Below are 22,002 nucleotides of genomic sequence, written 5' to 3'. Positions count from 1 at the left end.
GGTCCACCGTGACTCTTGGTCGTGTTTTATCATCAGGAGTCTTGCTGATTGGAATGTAACTGTCAATGGGTCTCTGGATAGCTTAGGCAGACATTAGGGGCAAAATAAAAGAGAAGGAACTTTTTTTTTCTCACCTTAAATAGGTGGCTGTTGACTTGGTAAGAAACCATAGTAATATAGCTATTTGTCTTTTTCCTGTATTTTTTCAAATATCTTTTTGGGAAGCCGACTCTCATTGCTGCATCAGAATATTTTATGCATTTATTGTTAGCACATAATTTTAAAGAAAAGCCAGAAACACTATAGAAGAATGTCTATATTGTAGTTTAACCTCAAAATTTGATCTAGCAGCATTTTTATTTATATAACCTCAGAGAGAGGAAAGGGGCATGCATACGCTGTTCTGATAGTCCTTAGGTAGCAGAGACACATACTTGCCCGTACTTATCCAATCTGTCAAACATATTAGTGTTTCACAATTTTTTAGCTTTTTCACCTATCTAATATTTCTATAGTACTTGCATGTCTATTAACCTAATTCAACTATTCTCTGTCCAGTTTGCATCAATCAAAGATCCCATATTCAAGTTTCTTGTGGGCTCTTGAAAGTAAATGGTGAAATAATCCACCATTGTAAGAAAAGGAAATATATTATAAATGGATTAAAAACACAAATACAGCATTTGCCACCACAAGGCTAATCACAAAAACTTCATAAACAAGCATCTGTCTCAAGAACTGGAAGTACCATTATCACATGTACTTTTTATTTGCAGATATTTTAATAGTCTGAAAAACAGTAGTGTAAGGAACAGAAATGTTGAAAGTTTTCACACTAATGAGAAACAATGTGTCCTATTTTTAGGAAGTGCTGGAGTCTCAGAATCAAGAATTTATAGAGAATCTAGAGGGCGTGGTAGCAATGAACCCCACATAAAGCGTCCAATGAATGCCTTCATGGTGTGGGCTAAAGATGAACGAAGGAAAATCCTTCAAGCCTTCCCCGACATGCACAACTCCAACATCAGCAAGATATTGGGTAAGAAAAGCATAAAAGATTAAGTGATTTTTGGATTAAATGTACAGTTCTGTTTTCTGGGCTTGTTGAAAGATATGGGGTTTGGAGGCCAGCCAGCTCATGTTATCTGCTTATCCTATATAATAAAAGGCTAATTATGCAAATTGTCCCCTCGGGAGTTCCTCCGGAGACCAGGAGTTTGATCGCTTGCTATGATGTGTGCTGACCACCAGGGGGCGGCGTGGAACATGCCAGGCAACCAGCTGCAGCAGAAGCATGTGCAGGCAGCAAGGGAAGGAGGAGGCAGGAAGGCCGGCAGGCGGGGAACCTGATCGGCCCTGATCACTGGTCAGGCCTAGGGACTTACCCGTGTATGCATTTCATGCACCAGGCCTCTAGTCTGAAAATAAGTACCGTCATTGAGCCTTTTCTTCTGACGGTGGAACAGTTTGTGTTTGTTGAGATATGTGCCCCATTACTACAGCTAATTTAGTTGTGTGTCTCTATATTAATTGTAATATCGTCTCTTCTTTAAAAATCTAGAAATATTTGTACTAAGACTAGGAAAAAGGTTTCTTTTTTATGGGGTATTAATAATCATTTTGATATTTTCATGTTTTATTTTTTTTTCTACTTCTCCTCTTGTTCTCTTTATTAACCTATTTATATTTATATGTGAACTTTGGCCCACACTTAAAATCCCATATGCAAAAGAAGCAAAAAATTGGCTCATATGAAATAAATTGTTTTCCTCTAAGCCTTAGAGGGGTTTGGGTGACTGGGTGGAAAAGGTGAAGAGATTCGAAGTATAAATTAATAGTTACAAAATAATCACAAGGATGTAAAGTACAACATAGGGAATGCAATCGATAATATTGTAATGACTAGACATGGTGCCAGGTGGGTACTGGAAATATTGGGGAAACACTTTGCAAAGTTATGACTGACCACTGTGCTATACACTTGAAACTAATACAAAATAATATTAACTATAAACTATACTTGAAAAATAAAATTTAAAAAATACAAAATACTTAAACTTCTGTCTCAGTTTTCCTCTAAAATGATTGAGATTTTTAAATGAATGTTATTATAAAAGGAATATGAAGCTTGTATGTAGAAAATGTGAATATGTCTATGTGTAATACAAAAACGGAACTGATCAACCCTAGCTGGTTTGGCTCATTGGCCAAGGGACTGAAGGGTTTCTGGCCCTGGTCGGGGTGCCTGTAGGCGGCAATCAGTCAATGAGTCTCTCTCTCAAGTCAATGTTTCTCTCTCTCTGTCTCTCCCCCTCACTTCCACTCTCTCTTAAAAGTCAATGGAAAAATATCCTGGGGTGAGGATTAACGAGAGAGAGAGAGAGAGAGAGAGAGAGAGAGAGAGAGAAACTGATCAAAAGGAAATGCACACTTTTTTGCATCTCCTAACATCTCTGATCTATTTTTCCTTTTTATGACTGTCTTCTACCTTCCACATGGAATTTTTCATTCTTTAAAAAACACTATACCTGTTTTACTTGGAAAACTCTAGAAAAGAATAAAATGCTTTATGTAACCATATTTCATATTTTAATATATCAGTCATTTTCAAATTAGAAAACCCAAACTGTAAAAGTAAAACCTACTAAATACTAAGATTGTTTAAATTGGCTTTATATTCATCAACTCATATGTCTGAATACTAAAAGGTGATAATCACTGATTAAAACTTTATCTTAAGTATAAGAGAAATATCAGTTTTGACGTAAAATATTTTAGGAAATTTTAGCAAAAGCTTTTATGGGAAAAAGATGACTAGCTAAAAGAATTCCTTTCTAGTTAAAAGGAAAGACCATTACAATAACCACATGAATATATTATAACAGACTACATGAAAGACAGTGCTACCTAATTTCAGACTAAATTAAGAAATTGTTTTAATTAAAGATACAACAGGAAAAAGAAACACTGAGGTGTTTGGGACCTCAATATTTAGTCGTAGCTTCAAATAAATGAGTGATCTTTAAATATCCACAAGATTATTCTGAATGGCCCATTTCATATAAAAGTACAAAGAAAGCTTGATGTTTTCCTTTTTGCTGATTGTTTTGGATAACAGCCTCCGACAGCATGCCGCTAATTCATTCTGCTTAAAACAGGCGCTTGAGCTGGGTTGACATTTTACGTAGTCTCTGGGGATCCTAGTTGACATTTTAAAGGGCTTCTAAGCATTTTATAATACCCTAAAATCTGGTTTTAATAAGCCATTCTGCTGAAATTGTTAACATAAGGAATCACCTTTTACTGTTTGGCACTAGATCAGGGAATGGGGGACATCTTTTTCCGATTAGATATACAGTAGTTGGAGTAAAATGTGCAAATTCATTACAGACTCCACGGAGATGACAATGTTGCTCAGCTCAAACTCTTCATTTTTATTGTATTGCTGGATTTGGACAGGAAAGAAGCACTTTCAAGACCGTATTTTTTTTTTCTTTTATTTTGAACATCAAACATTTTTTATTGAATCTTCCTCTTTGTCATCAGAAGGAATACCCACATGTCCTTCTCTGTTTTGAATTGTAAAAGGCCAGTCTTCTGATAAAATAGGGAACTTACTCCCTGTACATGGTCCAGGGTAAGCAACCAGCCACACCCAAATCAAGTTGATGTTGTCATGTGTTTGGAAACAGAGGAAACGGTTTCCTGCCATTCTCATCGAGTGGGTTTCAGGGGTTCATGTCGCAGCTCCATACAGGGGTTGTACCTGCAAAGCCATTGAAACCAAAACCTACCTTGTCATGTGGTTAACCCTATTCAGAACTTACCACTAAAAAATAAAAATGGCATTTGCTACCAAACTAAAACACTGTTGTACCCTGTAGTAAATGGAAGAGTTAGCCTTTTACCCCAGTCAGTGCTTAAACTATCTTTTTTGTTGTTGTTGTTGTTAATCCTGAGGATATTTTTTCATTGCTTTTCAGAGAGAGTGGAAGGGAGGGAGGAAGTGGGGGAGAGAGAGAGAGAAACATCGATGTGAGAGAAACACAGCAACTGGTTGCCTCCCGCACACCCCGGACTGGGGGTGGGGAGCAAGCCCTCAACCCAGATATGTGCCTTTGACTGGGAATCAAACCCATGACCTGATGACCATATGGCAACAGCAACCAGGGTGCTATCTTTTTTAAATACACCAATAATGAACTATCAGAAAGGGAAACTATGAAAACAGTCCCATTTGTAATTGCATAAAAAATGTAAATGTCTAGGAAATAAAAGACCTGTACTTGGAAAATTATTAAACTCTCTTAATTTTTAATTTTAAAAGGACTGGTTAACTATGCTATGGTAAAATTTTAAAATGTATCTTAGAATTTCGCGATAACTCCAGAGAAATTATGCTAGTAAATGTCTAAATATTGTGTGATTCTGGGTCATGCCAGATTTAGAAGCCAACTTCTCTGAAAATTAATTTCTCTTTCATTATACATAGCTATATATATATATATATATATATATATATATATATATATATACTCTTTCTCTGCATGCATTTTAGCCATACCCAACTTTCTTTAAGTTCCTCTAATCCCCCTTCCTACTGCAAGGCCTTGACCATCCCATTCTTCCCCCATAGGATGTTCTTCTCTCTCTGATACCTATCGGAGTCACTTCTGCAGCAGAGACTTCCTCGCCTACAGAAGACTGATCCCACCTCTTTACCAAATGTTCTTACAGCTTCCTGTGCTTTCCTTAACTATAATTAAAATAATAAATTGTATAATTAGATGTTTAAGATATTTTTCTCCCCTGCAAGAAAAGAAGACCCGCTAATAATTCACCACTGCATAGTCAGTAATTAATACAGCATCATGCACGGAGTGGGAAATCTAAAAAAAGTTTTCACATACCAAGGCAGGTTACTATGAGGCAGAAACAGTTCCTTTCCTTAGAGAAACGTATTCTTTTCAAACTTATAGAATATTCCGACTTTGGGAAGAATCATTGGCCATTCTATTCAAAATGAAAATGCTATTTTGTTGTTGTTGTTGTTCTGTGGGTTGGTGATAAAGGTAGCCAGTGAATTATAAGTCAACCATTCTTGACCCATTTTGTAGTGTATTCCTATAATTATTCAGTAAGTTTATTTTGCTCAGCTCACTTTTTCAGTCCCTGATATGAAATCCAAAATTCTGGTATACTGTACATACTTACAAGAAACTCCATGAAAAGAATTGACCCCGAGTTCAATGGTGTTATAGTTTTATTTGCCATGAGAACAACATAATGGTTTTCAAGTACTTCTAGAGAGTAATGTTGGGCAATAAGGAATCTGAGCCTGAACCTATAACAATGTTGGACACTGCTAATTACACACAAGTTTGATAAAGGAATGGAAAAATAAATTCTATTGTTTGAACTGTAACCTTGTTTCTGTTGTAAATAGAACAAAATCATATTGACTGCCTAGATTGGAAAAATTTGTTTATAAACCTTTGGAACACCTGTTACAAATTGTTTAGGAAACAATTCTAAAGGAAGAGCTATTGCCCCTTCCCTTGTGTTCCTTTAAGACAGTTAACAGCCCATGTTGGGGAATTCCCCGCAAGAACTATTCATCAGGGGCTATTTGCATTTGAGATGTGGAGTTATGTCTGAGTAATGAACCCATTTGAAAGCTTTTAAGATCTTGCTTAGATGATTCCGGAAGGCAGGTAAAAGCAGCAGTGCCCATACGTATTGGGTAGGGATCTCCTAATTCTGGTTATTTGGATCTTTTTGCATTTGGAAAGGGTTGAGCTGACTTTTTGCAGATAAGCACACTCCATCTGCAAATAGATTTTTTTCACATGTTTAATAAAAAATAAACATTATTCCTATGACTCCTTTTAGTACGTCACATAGCCATACTGATAAGCAGCTAAGCTTTAAATTTTATCTCTATTGAGAATTAGCATAAACTATTTGTAATTAAGCTTCAAGAGTTGTTTTTGCATTCCTAGTTGAATACAAAACAAAATTAAAAGTGAAAATGAAGGGGAAATCAATTTGGGTTAATATTAGCAATGCATACTATATCATAGGAAGTAACATCTCTATATATTATTGAAAGTGTTTTATTAAAAGTCTTCCTTACTTGTTAATGTAATTCTGACCTCTGCTAGATCATATTTAGTAGGTGGGTATAGGTATGTAAAGACATACATTGTTGCATACTTTCAATTCCATCAAACCTGACCTTGAGTCACAAATCTGCAATTTAATAGTTGTGTGGCCTTGAGTAAGTTACTTCATCTACCTGAACTTCAATTTTCTCAACCTATGAAAGTAGGTGTAAAAGCTGTCTATCTTATAGAATTGTGGTGAAAATAAAAATGAAACAATTTATCTAAAATTTTAGCACAGTCCCTAGCACACAGTAAACAGTGCATCTTCATTAATATAATATTTTATCATTAAAATTGTAATAAAATGAACTATTAAACTATAATTATTCTTGTAAATATATGTAAACATTTTGAGAGAATGACAATTATATATAAAAAACATTAGAAACTGTTGGGGTCCAACCCCAGCAGGTTCAGGGGTTCCCAAAGGTGTGGACAGAGTCGGCGAAGAAGGAATGACACGGAGACAGCGTTCAGCTGATCAGCAGCCTAACCAGGTTCTCTTGCCTGGTTCTAGCCAGGATCTCCAGCCAGGTTCTGTGTTTTATTGTCTTGTTACATCTGTATTTATACCAGTTGATTTTAATCCTATAAATTTCTATTCCAAAGGTTAGGGCGTTTCTTATCTCTATTCCAGGGAGTAAAGATTATGTAGCTTAAGCGTGATTATTCATAGTTAAAGTGATTAACTACCCGCCTGGCACTTAGTTAAGGGGTTTCATTCCCTCCCTAACTTCAGGGAAAAATCCCTACCTGGGGAAATAACCTTTCTCGGAGAGGCGACCTTGCTTAAAACACATAGCGCCAAGAAGGGGAGCAAACATATTAAGAACAGTATGCCATATACGCCAGGTCCCTTGAAACATATGCTGTGCAGATGTTTCTTCCCTGCAGCAATTGTGTCAAGCAGCAAGGATGGACCGGATTCTGGCAAGAAACCTTTGTAGTAATACACCCCTACATAAAAATATTCAAAACTAGCCGTAACTGGTTTGGCTCAGTGGATAGAGCAGTGGGCCTGCAGACTGAAGGGTCCCAGGTTCGATTCCGGTCAAGGGCATGTACCTTGGTTGCGGGCACATCTCCAGTAGGGGGTGTGCAGGAAGGAGCTGATCGATGTTTCTCTTACATTGATATTCCTAACACTCTTTCCCTCTCCCTTCCTCTGTGTAAAAAATCAATAAAAAAATTTAAAAAAAATATTCAAAACTGGATAATTAATCTCAGATTCAAAATATGTAATGAGTTTTTGCATAACTTTTTAGTTCCCACTTGAATTCTATCATGGTCTAACGTAGAAACGAAAGATATATCCATTAAATTACCTATAAGCTGTTAAGTACATACCAGACCAGTTTGGCTAACTTGGTCATTCGTGCCAGAAAAAAGTACATCTATTGCCCAGCGTTTGGACCTTTGGGTGCACAGTTTCTTGGAGGACAGAACCCCTAACACCTCCATCCTGGTGGAATCTCACCTCTTGAGTCAAAGCTCACGATTCAAAAACATGATTATGTCCTTCTGGATTTGGGCCAACATTTTTACTTTAGATGTTCTTGTGCTCAGGTGTGTCTCTTTAGGATCCTCGGCAGCTGTGCAAATCGGAACCCTAACCTTCTTTTCCCCGTAGGGTCTCGCTGGAAAGCTATGACAAACCTAGAGAAACAGCCATATTATGAGGAGCAAGCCCGGCTCAGCAAGCAGCACCTGGAGAAGTACCCCGACTACAAATACAAGCCCAGGCCGAAGCGCACCTGCCTCGTGGACGGCAAAAAGCTGCGCATCGGGGAATACAAGGCGATCATGCGGAACCGGCGGCAGGAGATGCGGCAATACTTCAACGTTGGGTATGGACCGTTCCGTGGTGTTTTTCTAGAAAACACTCCTGTTCTATTGAATGGGATGGGAGACGTGGGTTTAGTTGGCGAAGCGGGATGTTGAGAAAGAACCTGAGCACAGTGTCTTTTCAGAGAGTAAATCCTCCCCCACAGGATCCTGGAAGAGCATCCATCCCTGTCAGTTCACTCCGAGCTCCTGGAACAATGGCTCTAACATGAGCCTGGTAAACGGCTGGTTTGAAAATCTAATATCTGAAAGTAAATGATTTTGAAGTTTGCTCTTCAAAACTCAGAAGCATTGCTGGTTCTTTTTCTCGTTGGTTTTCATTACTTCCAAGTATTCACAGAGATAAATGCCACCACAAGTAACAATTTTGTGGAGAGAATACAACCTAAAAATGATTTGAAAAGGAAGAAACACTGGTTTCTGGGTTTAGAGAGGTTTCTGGGTGATGAAGGCATATACAGTGGTCTTTGAGGGCACACAAATTAGGGACTCTATTTAGGGCACAACCAGGTGTAAAGGAGAAAGGTCTCTTCTGAATTAAGAATGCAGCTCTTGCCTGGTCCGTGTGGCTCAGTTGGTTGAGCGTCCTCCCGTGCACCAGGAGGTCGCTGGTTCAATTCCTGGTCAGGGCACATACCCAGGTTTCTGGCTTCATCCTCAGTAGTCCTCAGTAGGGGGTGTGTAGAAGGCAGCCAGGTGATGTTTCTCTCTCATTGATGTTTTGCTCTCTCCCTCTCCCTTTCTCTGAAATCAGTATATATGAAGAATGCAGCTCTCATAAACCAGCTCTTCATAACTGGTGAAGGCCTGGAGGAGGGCGAGGCAAAGGGGGAGGAAACTGGGGACATCAGTAATAGAGTCAACAATTTTTTAAAAATATTTTTTATTGATTTAAGAAAGGAAGGGAGAGGGAGAGAAAGAGAGTGAAACATCATTGATGAGAGAGAATGATTGATTGGCTGCCTCCTGCATGCCCCCCACTGGGGATCAAGCCCACAACCCAGGTGTGTGCCCTGACCGGGAATCAAACTGTAACCTCCTGGTTCATAGGTTGATGCTCAACCACTGAGCCACACCAGCCGGGCTAGAGTCAACAATTTTTTAAAAAGCAGCTCTTGGGATGTTTTATCTTTCCCTACAGCAATGCTGTTGAGCACCCCATAATATGCTACCTGCAACTGCATCACTTCTACAGAATTTTCTCAAAAAATACAGAAATAAAGTTGCTCATATTTGGAACAGAAATAAGTAAGACCCCAAGAGCTTTTTAGAATAAATACTGTAATGAAAATGGTCAGAGGATACCTTAGATAAAACCTTTTCAAATATGCCCCACCCCCTCCATTCCTTTGAAAGGATCATCATGCTCTGTCTGGGTTCTATGGTTTATAGACCAGTGCATGGCTCTTTGCAAAGCTCAGATGAAACCCAACACTTCTTGGAGAAGTAGTGAACAAAATGAACATATGAATGAATGAATGAACGCATGAACACCATTTATTAATCCCTTTCTACTAGGATTAGCCCATAATTTGTGGCTCCCAATGCAAAATGAAAATACAGGGCCCCTGTTTAAAAAATTATTAAGAATTCTTACCATTTGCAACTGCATGGATGGAACTGGAGAGCATTATGCTAAGTGAAATAAGCCAGTCAGAGAAAGATAAATATCACATGATCTCACTCATTTATGGAATATAATGAACAACATAAACTGATGAACAAAAATAGCACGAGAGTCATAGAAGCATCGAACAGACTGTCCAACCTATGAGGGAAGGTTGTGGGGTGAGGGGGTAAGAGATCAACCAAAAGACTTGTATGCATGCATATTGGGCATAACCAATGAACACAGACTGCAGGGGGCAGGGGCAGTGGGGGGATGGGTGGGCATGTCTGGGGGGTGGGGGCAGCCGGGGAATGGTCAATGGGGAAAAAAGGAGACTTATGTAATACTTTAAACAATAAAGAATTTAAGTTAAAAAATTATTAAGAATTTTAAGACTGTGACAACAGACCTTTAAGACAAGGGTAGAATCTTTCTAAGCCCTGAGGCCTATGTAGCTTCGGAGATTGTCCTCCCATAAGACTGGCCCTGTTTCCTACCCCCACCTACATCTATGTCAGGGCATAGGTGGAATGTGATATTATTCAGTTCTGGTGAGTTCTGGGCAATCGATTACTTTCAGAGCTCTAATACTTTAGGATCTTTCCATTAAAATTGAATTGTAATTATTTTTTTCAATGTTTCTGCATGCTGCAATGAAGAAGAAATGAACTAGGGGTCAAGAATTTGGTTTCTTTTGCTTAATCTTTCTGGTTCTTAATTTTTTCATAAATTAGAACAGTAACAAAACAGAATTTATCTCAAAAATCCAACGGGTAACACATATGTCTTGTAATCTATAAAGCACTACATGGAAGTAAGGCATTAGAATCAAAGTAGGATACAACTTTTAAATGTTGGGCAATAGGAAGAAAATCACCACCTTAGCATTGGACAAACTGAGCGAATTAATGATATAGCAAGGCCTGCATGTAACTACTCACTCACCACGGTCTCTTTGGGGGCATTTCTCTCTGACAGGCAACAAGCACAGATCCCCATTGCTACTGCTGGTGTTGTGTACCCTGGAGCCATCACCATGGCTGGGATGCCCTCCCCTCACCTGCCCTCCGAGCACTCAAGCGTGTCTAGCAGCCCCGAGCCTGGGATGCCCGTCATCCAGAGCACTTACGGCGTGAAAGGAGAGGAGCCACATATCAAAGAGGAGATACAGGCTGAGGACATCAACGGAGAAATTTATGATGAATACGATGAGGAAGAGGATGACCCAGATGTAGATTATGGGAGTGACAGTGAAAACCATATCGCAGGACAAGCCAACTGATAAGGGTCAAAAGATTGCCGTGACCTTAGGACTTAAAGAAGCCCTAGCTGGTTCATCCTTACCAGTGGCCAAGCACATTAACTTTCTCATACACTGACTGTTACTTTAACTGTTAGTCTTAAATAGTTGGGACATCAGCTGACTAATAGACCTCAGCCTCAAAAGGCTTGGAAAGGAAAAAAATATATACAACAAGCAAACAACAATATCAACAACAAGAGATTGAAATAAGCTATGGGTAAAATAATGCCAGTAATTCAGCTGCTACATCCAAGCACTGAAGTCTTACCCGTCAACTTTTTTTTTTTTTTTTAATAAACTTTATGGCTGTTTGTTCTACAATGTTCTAGAAATTCTCACTCAGGTACACAGTGCCAACAAGTGGCTTGTGAATGTGTTTTGTTGTTTTGTGCTACAATTTTTAAAAAGAAATAAGTTTTGTTTTGTTTTGGGGGTTTTCTGGGGGGGGGGGGGTTTCCTTTTCCTTTCCTCCTTCCTTTTCTGTTTTTTTTTCTTCTTTTATTTCCTTTTTTTTTATTTTGTAATGCACCTGACAGAAAAAAAAAGAAAGATGAATTTCTCTTTACTTCTTTCCACCTTCTCCATCTCTATATTTTAAAGATGGAAGTCTGTGCATGGGGGGGGAAGAGGGAAAAAGAGCCTGTTTTTAACTTCCTTGCTATCCATCACAAAATAAGCAATTATGTATTTTCTTTAGAGGACTTTATTGCACACCACACTACATCTTTGAGCAAGTGCCAAATTTGTACTGACGTGTTGACCCAGTTCATTTCTTTCCTTTTCGTTTTCCTGTTCCTTCTTAAGTTAGGACAGTGTTATATCTTAGACAATCCCTTGAAAAACCTAAAATACCAGCAGCTGGTGAGATTTGACTTTTTTTTAAATGGAAACTGTAGGTGCTGTTCTCAGGTGAAAAGAGAGAGAGAGAGAGAGAGAGAGAGAGAGAGAGAGAGAGAGAAGAAATTTAGAGAAAAATATTTTCTGATCTTGGATTTTTGTGTGTATGTATGTGTGTGATTATGGTACTAATAGGAATAACGTTGGACCATTGTGAGTTAAACCCACACCCGGGGATGAAATCCCACATCCTCCTAAGTGACTGGTCTGGAAGCAACCTTGACCTTGACTTTGCACTTCAAATGACAACTTAACCAATATAGGGCTCAGAAATTATATTTTTAAATGTCTAATATAATGACTATTGGATGAATCAGGTGGCCCTGTGTAATAGACGTGCGCATGTATAATATGGAAGCTACTAGCAAACTGCTCCCAGAAGTCCCTTCTCCCTGGTCAGTTGGTTTCACTAATGTTTGCTACTTAATGATTTCTGTTTGTTTTTCTGTTGATAACATCAAACAAACACAATTGTTGTTTTCCTTGAATACATTTGCCCATGTTCCAGAAATAGAGAATTAGCTTCTTTCTTCAAAATTCCATCTCTCCTGTTGAGGAAATGGAACTGATGGTTTTTTATAAGGTATCTTTCATCTCGCCAACATACGAGGTGGAGGCCATTTGCATTTCAGAATTGTGGGCCACGCGCATCTCATGCAAAAAGCGGGATTTTATTAAAAGTCATCGCAGCCCAACACAATGGAGCCTGGCTGAACCCGGGGACCCTTGCCACTGTGCTTCCCTGGCTGTCAGAGGAAGCCACTGGAGTCCAAGTGTAGGTTCCAGTGGAGTGTGTGCATAGAGCAACAATGGATGGTGACGAGACTGCTTGTTTCAGTGTTGCCAGCCAAATGCTAAGGCAGTGTGGGCCTTGTGCAAATAAATGCAAACTCATTGAAAGTCAGTTGCCATTATTTTTGCGGAAGCATCAAACAGTAAATACTCCAACCAGTAGTTTGGAAGTGCTGTGATTTTAACTCCAGTCATCACCTTCCTGTCCCGCCCCACTCCCCCCAAACCCGACCTTACAATTTGATTTTTACATATAACTAAGAAAAGAAGTCCTTTTTATTTTTCTCTCTCTCAAAAGACTTGCTCTGGGGTTTTGCTTGGAGGGGCCGATCATATCCTGCATGTCAGAGATTTTGTTTTGTTTGTTTTTCTGTTTGTTTTTGATGACTGTATTTTCATTTGAACTGCCTCTTTTTGCTAGTGTTGTAATAATGATGATGATGATAAAAATAATAATAATAGTAATAATAATAATAATAATGGTCAGCTGTTCCCAGATTAGTAAGTTATGTATAATTTATTTCTCCCTTTCTATTTTATTCTGCTCTGATTGGGAAGTGCAGCCAATAAGCTGTTAGATATTTAAAATGAATTTTCACACACACACATGCACACACATTTACCCAGATAATTTTACTGCTCCTTACATAAGTTTTCTCCTTTAAAAAAAAAAAAAATCTGGCCCCAATAATGTCAAGTTCTGGTGTTTAATACAAAGGAGTGAATTAATAGGAGGGTCACATTCAATCTTAATTAACTTATGCTCTCATCAGTCATTTTGGTTATTTAATTGCCACAGTCATCTAGAGCCAATTTTTTTGTTTGTTTGTTTCATTTTGTTTTCAAGCACTCTGGATAAGAAAAAATAGACACTTGTTTTTATAGTGTTATTATGTACAATGTGAAAACAGATTTTAAAAAATTTGTTCTCTGTCTTCATTAAGAAATTCTCTCTGATTTATGTGGGTTCACGTCTCACATTTGCTGGATACTTATTTTACCCCATGTTCTACAAGTACTTGGTTTTCATTTCATGACTTCGGGCTACAAGAATACTTTGTTTTAGCTCCAGGTAGATGCCGCATGCAAGGCTGAAACCAATTCTAACACACATTACCAGGGAATTGACAAAACACTTCTGTTTGGTCTTTTTACATTTGTTTTTCAGTTTGTTTTATTTAAAAGGGAAAAGAAAATTGTTAATGGTGACCTTTAACTGCTGAAATTCAGTTAACTTTATTTAGTTACGTTTATGTCACGGAGACTAAACTGTGCATGACTGAAACAAAAGCAAGTTCATGGCCCTGCATTATGTTCTCTTGTTCTGACATCTAACTCACTGGTATTACCATTTCTTTGCCTTAGTTTTCCCCCAAAAGAAAAAAAAATTACATTAATGTTTAAAGTGCTTTGAAGTCATTTGATAAAGGTGCTATGAATAGCAACATACTGTGTTAACACATTGCCTTTCTGGCATTTGATTGGTTTATAAATTTTTTTAAAGGATCTTAAAACCTTGTATTCTTTTTCTGTGCCCCATGTTGACCAAAAGGATAAGGTAGAGGAAATAAAAGTAAGATTAAACTAAAATGAACATAATCTCCCTCCTCTCTCCTTTCTTTCCCTTCCTCCCCATTTACTTCTCTCTCTCTCTCTCTCTCTCTCTCTCTCTCTCTCTCTCTCTCACACACACACACACACACACACACACACACACACACTTACCCAAGTACAGAGTAATCCTGCCAGAATTCTGTTGTGTGTGTGTGTGTGTGTGTTTTTTTATGGCTGTTGTAATCAGTTCCTCTGAAAATAGTCATGTTTTAATATGGATCTAAAAGAACATTACTGAAGAAAAATAAGTTAAAGTTGCTCATTTACAAGTTGCTAATTTGGCTACTTACTACAATTGGATAAAATACAAAAGTACTCTTCAGTACACTTATACCTAAATTAGTTGAGTCAATTTTTAGCATTTATTTGGCAACTGCAGTGAAGAGGTAACCATGTATAAAATCCCTCCCAAAGAACATAATCATTGAAACCAAATCCTCTTATAAGGAACAAATATAAGAGTCTTCTTTGATGAAATTATTTCCTAGATTTGATTTCTGGAGTAAACTTTTACCTTAATTCGTTTAAAGATCATTATCTTTAAGTATTTCACGGTCCCATTTCAGATTATTTTCTTAGGCCTGAAGTTGTTACTGTTCCAGAAGAAATCTCTTAGATCACTTTTAAACGTCAGAAATAATTACATTTTCAATCATTCTAATAGGTAAATTATTGAATTGTAATAAACAGCTGTATATTTACAAACAGGTTTATAAGATATTTGTTTATCAAGTGAATAGTAAAATAAAAACTATGGGGTCTGCCAGGAAAAATATGAAGCCCACTAAAAGTGGATCAGATATCTCTTTGTCTTATAGGGTGTAGGTTTTCGTTTAGACAGGCTTTTACAGTATTTAATTTTAAATTTTCTTATAACTCTCAGTTTCCCAGGTTGAAGATGATGTTGTGTTGAGTTTTCTACTGATTGATTCCTGTCCTCCCAGTGTTTCTGTCACTGGTTCACTATAACAGTATTTATATAGCTCCACTGGCTCTAAAGCTCTTAGTCCTTCTAACATTTTGGATTTTATGAGTAAAAATTGTTTTTAAAAGTAGAAAAGAGACAATCAAATGCCTGGAGCTTAAAACAAAGTATGTGCAACCTACCATCTCACTTGAAATTTAATAAAATAAATAATTATGTAAATATAACATAGAGTTATAGATTTATATTTTGTTCATAACACATAGTGTAATATAAGTTGTATATTTTCATGTTTTCGGTTTTATGTTATCATTCATGCCACAATAAAAATAAAACAGGAGTTTATGTACTCTTAAAAAAAAAAAAAAAGATGTGGGTTGCCACCAACCTGTTTTTGTTTTTGTTTTTTTGTTTTTGCATTCTCTTTTTTCAGTATTACTGCCATGCAAGGCACCAATAAAAACAGCAAATGTGTTCTTTACTTATTATACTGTGTTTCTTTTCACAATTATTATTATGGAGGGGTAATCAGTTTTATTATGAAAAGAGCAAAAGTATCAAAAATAATTTTGTTTTCAATATAAATAACCCCACTTCCTAAAGTTGACTTTGAACTGAAAACTAGGAGTTTACTTCTTAAAGGTGGACATTCTGAAAAAGATAGGCCGACCTTGTTATAATGCATCTATGTTTTCCAAAGCTTGACACTATTATTGATGAGGTTTTCTACACTTCAGGGTTATCTTTCAGCCTGTTGTTAGTATAGAAAAAAAATCTAAATTTCAGATTATGAAATTACTAAGAAGTATAATTTTCAACTTGCTGTTGTCTAATTTAGAATAACAAATCATCTAAATCAGTGGTTCTCAACCTTCTGGGCCTTTAAATACAGTTCCTCATGTTGTGACCCAACCATAAAATTATTTTCGTTGCTACTTCATAACTGTAATGTTGCTACTGTTATGAATCATAATGTAAATATCCGATATGCAGGATGGTCTTAGACGAGCCCTGTGAAAGGGTCATTCGACCACCAAAGGGGTTGCGACCCACAGGTTGAGAACCACTAATCTAAATTGTTTAACACTTTGATTCTACCTTCAACTTTTTAGCAAATGTTAAACACAAAAAGTCTCCTTTCCTTCCAATGGCTGCTTTCTGCTTATCTCTTCCACCATAGTTATTTTTTTCTACCTTGATAGATCTATGTGTAATAACTTCCTATATGGCTTTTAGTTCAGTTTGTTGTTGGTTGTTGTTTTTTAGTAAGTATGGCTGGGTCAGATAACAGCTGGTGCAAATGAACATAAAACATATAAAGAGGACATAGTCTACTAACACTTTGCCCATTCTATCCCTCAGAAGCATTTTACAAAGTATGGTCCGTGGACCACCGGATTCAGAAGTAACTGTTAGAAATGTAGATTCCTAGATCCATCTGCAGATGTAGTTGATCAGAATGTCTAGGGATAGAGACAAAGCTGTTGCTCTTCAGCAGCTCCAAATAATTACTCTGCAAGCTCCGGTGTTTCAAGACAACCAGGAGGTGGGGCTATTTTACTCTTCCATCTACCTTTCCTCAAGTCACATTCTGCAGATCCTATTGCCTGCCATACTTTAAGCTTAGGGCTCTGTGCAAACCTTGAAATTTAGGGTCAGTGAGGAGGCAAGAGTTTGAGATTGGAAAGAGCTCTCACTATGCCTCTTCACGGGGTGTTTTTGAGGGCATTTGATGCAGCAGGACCATCCTCATATGTTACCCTTGTTTCTCTGCTTCTCATGTCATTTATTTCGGCAAAGCAGTAGGCTTCAGAGACTCCAGGTGAATGGAGCACTGAAAATATAACTGAAACACTCAAACTACACCCACTGAGTGTTTGTGGGGAAAAACTGAGGTTCTTTTGAAAGGAAAAAAATCCACTGTAGAAGTTTAGAAATAAACATTCCATGTGGCATTTATAATAGACCTCCTATGGCTGCATTGGTCATGGTCTCATCTTGTTTCTTTAGGAAACAGCATCATGAGGATATGCTAAGACATACTGATGGGGGAAATCTTGTCTGATTATGAAACTTGGCTCATTCAAGATGCAAAGTCCCAACCACTGCCCATTCTCTCCCATCAAATAAAGCTCACTTAGTTTTGTCCTGTGAAACACCAGTTTAGAAACACTTCCTTGGCCTTAATGTTTTTTAGTTTCTTATGGAATATTTAGGACTAGCATGCAACAATAGATTGTTTTTACTGCCAGTGCCTTGAACAACTAAACAAATACTGGCAGTAGTGAAACCCCTATTTATCTCAATTTTGCCCATTTTAGATATTGGTGTTTGAGGAAGTTCATGTCTTTGTTGTTGTTGTTTTTTTTAAAAAAAAAATCAGGATACTGTCATTCTTAACAAATTTTAAAGCCCAGAATTCATCCCTATTTATACTTGACATTATCATTGAAACCTCAATTACAACAATGGAGGTGAAGGTAAGCATGAATTGGTTCAATGTCTGAGTTAAAAATATTTATAAAAAAAATCCAAGTTATTTTTCTTGAGTTTTTAAAGCAACCTAAAAGCTAGCTGAGATGTGTTTTATAAGTAAGCATTGTAATTAGTATGTAAATTGTATGCAATAGTATTAATACAAGTTATTTAAAAATAGTTATGTTTTCTTAAACAGGCTAAACATCTGTCCTACAATTTGTTCTACCAATTTGCTTAGTAAACTACTTATACCACCAAGAATGAAGCAGTTCAGCTCTGATCACAATCTATCATCATTTTTTAAATTAATCAAATGCACATACACATGATTTTACTCCCCCTATTACTGGCATGTCCTAAACATGCAAGTAAATATGGAATGGAATGGTCCTTAGTTGCTACTCAAAATATAACCAAGAGGATGAACGTTGTTTTATCATTGATATTGATGTCTCTACTGATTTAATTTAAAAAGGAAAAAAAAATATTAGCAGAACAATTGTAGGAGTTCAGTAGGCCTGAGTAAACCTCATCATTTTGTATATTGCCTGTTCAATTTAGTATAAAATTTCAGAGTCTGAAAAGCAATCTTAATTACATGCAAACTGTAAAATATATTTGAAATAAAGGCTTTTGTTTATAAAAATCACTGTTGTGATAACTTTTTAATAAATTCATGTTGTAGAAAGTTGGAGAAACCATAGAACATATTTAGATAATTACTTACACAGATGACTAACTTTATTCAACTTGCTCCAACATTGGCCCTTGGTAAGCATTCATTTTGCCTTGTATTCCAAATCTACAATCGACTAGAGTACAAGTTTACAAATTGTGGTTGCATGATCTTAAGTTTGATTCAGGACTACAGTCATTATTAGTAGGCCTCAAATAATTACTCAAATTGTCCTTTTTATTTTGAAATGATTCTCCAAGCAACATTGTCTTCTGTACAAATGGAATTAGCAATCTGCTTTCTTATGGGCATAGTTTATGTGACACCCGGAAAATAGAGTAAAATTGCCATTAATATAACATTTGCGCACAAATTGCTGACTTTTAGAAATTAAAGAAAAAATTTAGGTTGTCCTCTTTAAAGCAATATCAAATTCCCACTGATTCCACAGATATATAAGCTTTGATATTATAGCATATTATGTCACCTATATCTTAGACCCTTGTTTATAATATTCTCTGATAGAGATTTATCTTCGTCCCCTATTGTTAAAGTAAAAACTAAAAGGTCACTTACTGGTTCAGATACTTCAAGATTACCAAGGATTATGTTGGCAAACTTGAAGAAAGTTTTATCAATTTTACTTTTCGGGTAAATGTTAAAGACACAAAACTTGAGGTTGTATCAGGGAAAAATATTTAGACATTTTAATAAATGAAAAATGCAAGTCAGGGAAAATGAATGATAAGAAAAGACTCTTAGGAGGCTGTATAGTTTGTGTTGTCTTAATGATTCAATATTTGGCACATATTGAAAGAATGATGCTGCCTTGGTCCTGCTGACCATAAAAACCCCAGCTCTTGTCAAAGTTGATGAATCTTGGGCTTCCTATTTCAACATACTGGCTTCATATAAGTTCATAGGCTCTTTTGCCCATTTTCAAAATTTGGTGTGGCTTACAATAAATGCACAAGTATACGAATGTCATCACAATTAGCACATAGCAAATAAAGAGACAAAAGGTAGAGTAAGAAAAAAAAGGAATATACACATGCACATTCACTCACATACTATACTGACATACATGCATACACATACGTACATGCATGCAATTCATTTTTATGTCTTACTTTTATATCTCTACCTTTACAAGAGGGGTGGTGTGTGTGTGTGTGTGTGTGTGTGTGTGTGTGTGTGTGTGTATGTACACACTGAGAAGGACACTTCAATCACTAAAACCACAGTTCTTATTTTCAAAGTGATCAGGGGGGAAAAAAATAATACAGGGATTAGAGAATTTTCATCGCTTAATTGAAGGAAGCAACAAGTTTATAATGAGAAATAAACCTTCATTGCCCTAAATTCTCAGATGGATTTCACACATAAGGGATAAGAAACAATGCAAATAGCCACCTTTTTTTCTGTAAGCAGATTTACAAAACTTGATTTGTTTCATATATACTTACTCCATAAGTCCTTGAGCAGAGCTTTATAAAGACAACTTGTAAGGGGTCAGAAAGAGAGATACTATACATATGAATAGACAACTGGATATATGGATTAGACATGGATTTACATGGACAAAACTGGAGGAATTGTGATTGTGGTGAATATCATGTTGCATAGACTAGATTTTTCAACTATCAGATGTTTAAAATTTGCTTTTAATTATACTATATTCAGTATTATGAGAGGTCTATATGAGACATAAAACATTTATTTCCTAAACATTTATATCTTCCAAAGAAATAAGACTAACAGACACTAAGAATCAAACAATATAAGAATATCATTAATGAACCATAAATTATAAGTGATATAGGATTTTGAATGAGAACAAGATTCATTTTGATCTTTACAAAAACTTCAGCTTCTAAATAAATGTAGTAGGTGGTGAATGGACAACCTCCCATTAAAACAACTACAAATAGCTGGAAAATTACAAAATTATGTTTTAAAGTCATTAGAAAACTATGGAAGAAATGAGGATAGATGAACTACAGTTCCAGAAAAGCAAGAATCTGTCCAAGATGAAGCTCATAGTTGCTACTCGCTTCTATTTAATGAAGACATTAGCAAATTCTGGGGAGCTATAAAAGATTTGGCAACTTCTGGCTGAAAGAGACACCATCCTAGCAGTTATAGGGATCTGAAGTGACAAATTGGAAACCTGAGGGACCTCAAACGCAAAACTGGTTTTGCTAATTGCATATTTGGTGAGTTCTGGGGCTGTGAGGGATGCTAGAGATTTATAGGGAAAGTTTCTAAAAGAAATATCTCCTTCTGTCATTGAGTGCTCAGGAAATAAAGACCAACCAGAGATCTGCCTCAACTGGACAGCCAGTCTCCTTCTCAAGACATCTGCCAAATTTTATGTTCAAGGGGTAGGATACTGGAGAGTTGGGGTGGCTGTTTTAGAAGGGCAGACCTGAATCCCCTGTCGTCTTTCATGGTGAAGAGACAAATGCCCACCATGCTCACAAGTAAAGCTTGGGAGAGTCATACTCCGAGATAAAATAGATGTAGCCTAAGTTTTGGTAAATTTGCTGTGCAATCTTAACACAGCATAATCCCTGATAAGAGTAAAATGAGCAGCCCTTCACACTATCTAACACAAGAATGGGCAACTCTACTCTGGCAGAAGATGAAATCATATGAGTTTTATGTAGTTCTTTTATATTAAAAATTTAGGAATAAAAAATTATAAATATTTGAAGAGTCCCCAAAAAAAAAGCTAATAAATCAAAGCAAAATAAAACAGATGTTGGCCCCAAAATGATACTGATATTGAAGTTAGAAAACAAAGACTTTAATATAACTATAAGTAACATATTCAAGAAAATCAATAAAAGAGATGAAATCTATAAAGAATAATTAAGTGGACACAGAAGATCATAGGATTAGTAAAAAGCAAAGCAATTTAACAAAAAATGTATAGACTTGTCAACAGAAGTATTTAGAGAGAAAATTGCTGAAAACTTTTCAAAACTATAAGATATATAGGAATGCTCAGGTAATCCAAGTAGATTAAATAAATGAAAACCACATATGTAAATATTATAGTGAAGCCATTGAAAACTGAGGGAAAAGAGAAATTCTTAAAAGTAGTCTGAAGAAAAAACACATTATAAAAAAGACAATAAGACTTACACTGACTGAGACAAGATGGCAGTGGAATAGGCAGACGTGTCCCAAGGCTTGTCCCAGAGCAAATAGAATGAGCAGCTGAAACAAATAATATCTACCCCGAATTGGCGAAGCAGACTCAGCTGGTGAGATAGTTTGCAGCCGGGAAGGGCAGAGTTCCCTGGAAAGGTAAAAACCAGGGTTCTGGGAAGGAAAGTTTGCCAGATCTCTGAGCCCAAAGGGTCAGAGGGAAACCCCAAGGCACCCAGCCACATCCCTTGGGACAGGCACAGCCTCTGACAGGGGAAAGGAGATCCGCAGGACTGTTGGCGCCCAGGGATTTGAGATCTGGATGCCATAATTACGAAAGCCTGAGCCCAGAGGGGGCAGCCTGAAGCGCTGACCAGACCATGCAGTGCCGGTAAGAGAGGAACTCCCAGAGACTCAGTCTTCCCCATTTCTGCAGCCTGCGTTTGTTTGTTTGTTTGTTTTCACTGAACCCTGTTCATAGGACATTTTGGATACAGACACTCACCCGTGCTGAGGAGTGGGAGAAGGTGCAGACAAGTG

General features: G+C 37.0%; 1 protein-coding gene across 5 annotated transcripts in view; it reads left to right on the top strand.

Annotated features, from left to right (window-relative positions):
• Nucleotides 1-15,637, top strand: part of SOX5 (SRY-box transcription factor 5) — a 980,574-nt gene extending 964,937 nt beyond the window's left edge. For all 5 annotated transcript variants that reach the window (XM_059682385.1, XM_059682383.1, XM_059682384.1 and 2 more), the window contains 3 exons: nucleotides 866-1,039; nucleotides 7,798-8,014; nucleotides 10,600-15,637. In XM_059682385.1, coding sequence (XP_059538368.1) covers nucleotides 866-1,039; nucleotides 7,798-8,014; nucleotides 10,600-10,903 — 695 coding nt within the window. In that variant the 3' untranslated portion in view covers nucleotides 10,904-15,637. The remainder of the gene's footprint in view (nucleotides 1-865; nucleotides 1,040-7,797; nucleotides 8,015-10,599) is intronic.
• The last annotated feature ends 6,365 nt before the right edge of the window (nucleotides 15,638-22,002 follow it).

The sequence above is a fragment of the Myotis daubentonii genome, chromosome 2, assembly GCF_963259705.1.
Source record: "Myotis daubentonii chromosome 2, mMyoDau2.1, whole genome shotgun sequence".
Classification (NCBI taxonomy): domain Eukaryota; kingdom Metazoa; phylum Chordata; class Mammalia; order Chiroptera; family Vespertilionidae; genus Myotis; species Myotis daubentonii.
Note: the sequence above shows the minus strand (reverse complement) of the source record. Positions and strands in the feature narration are given on the sequence as shown.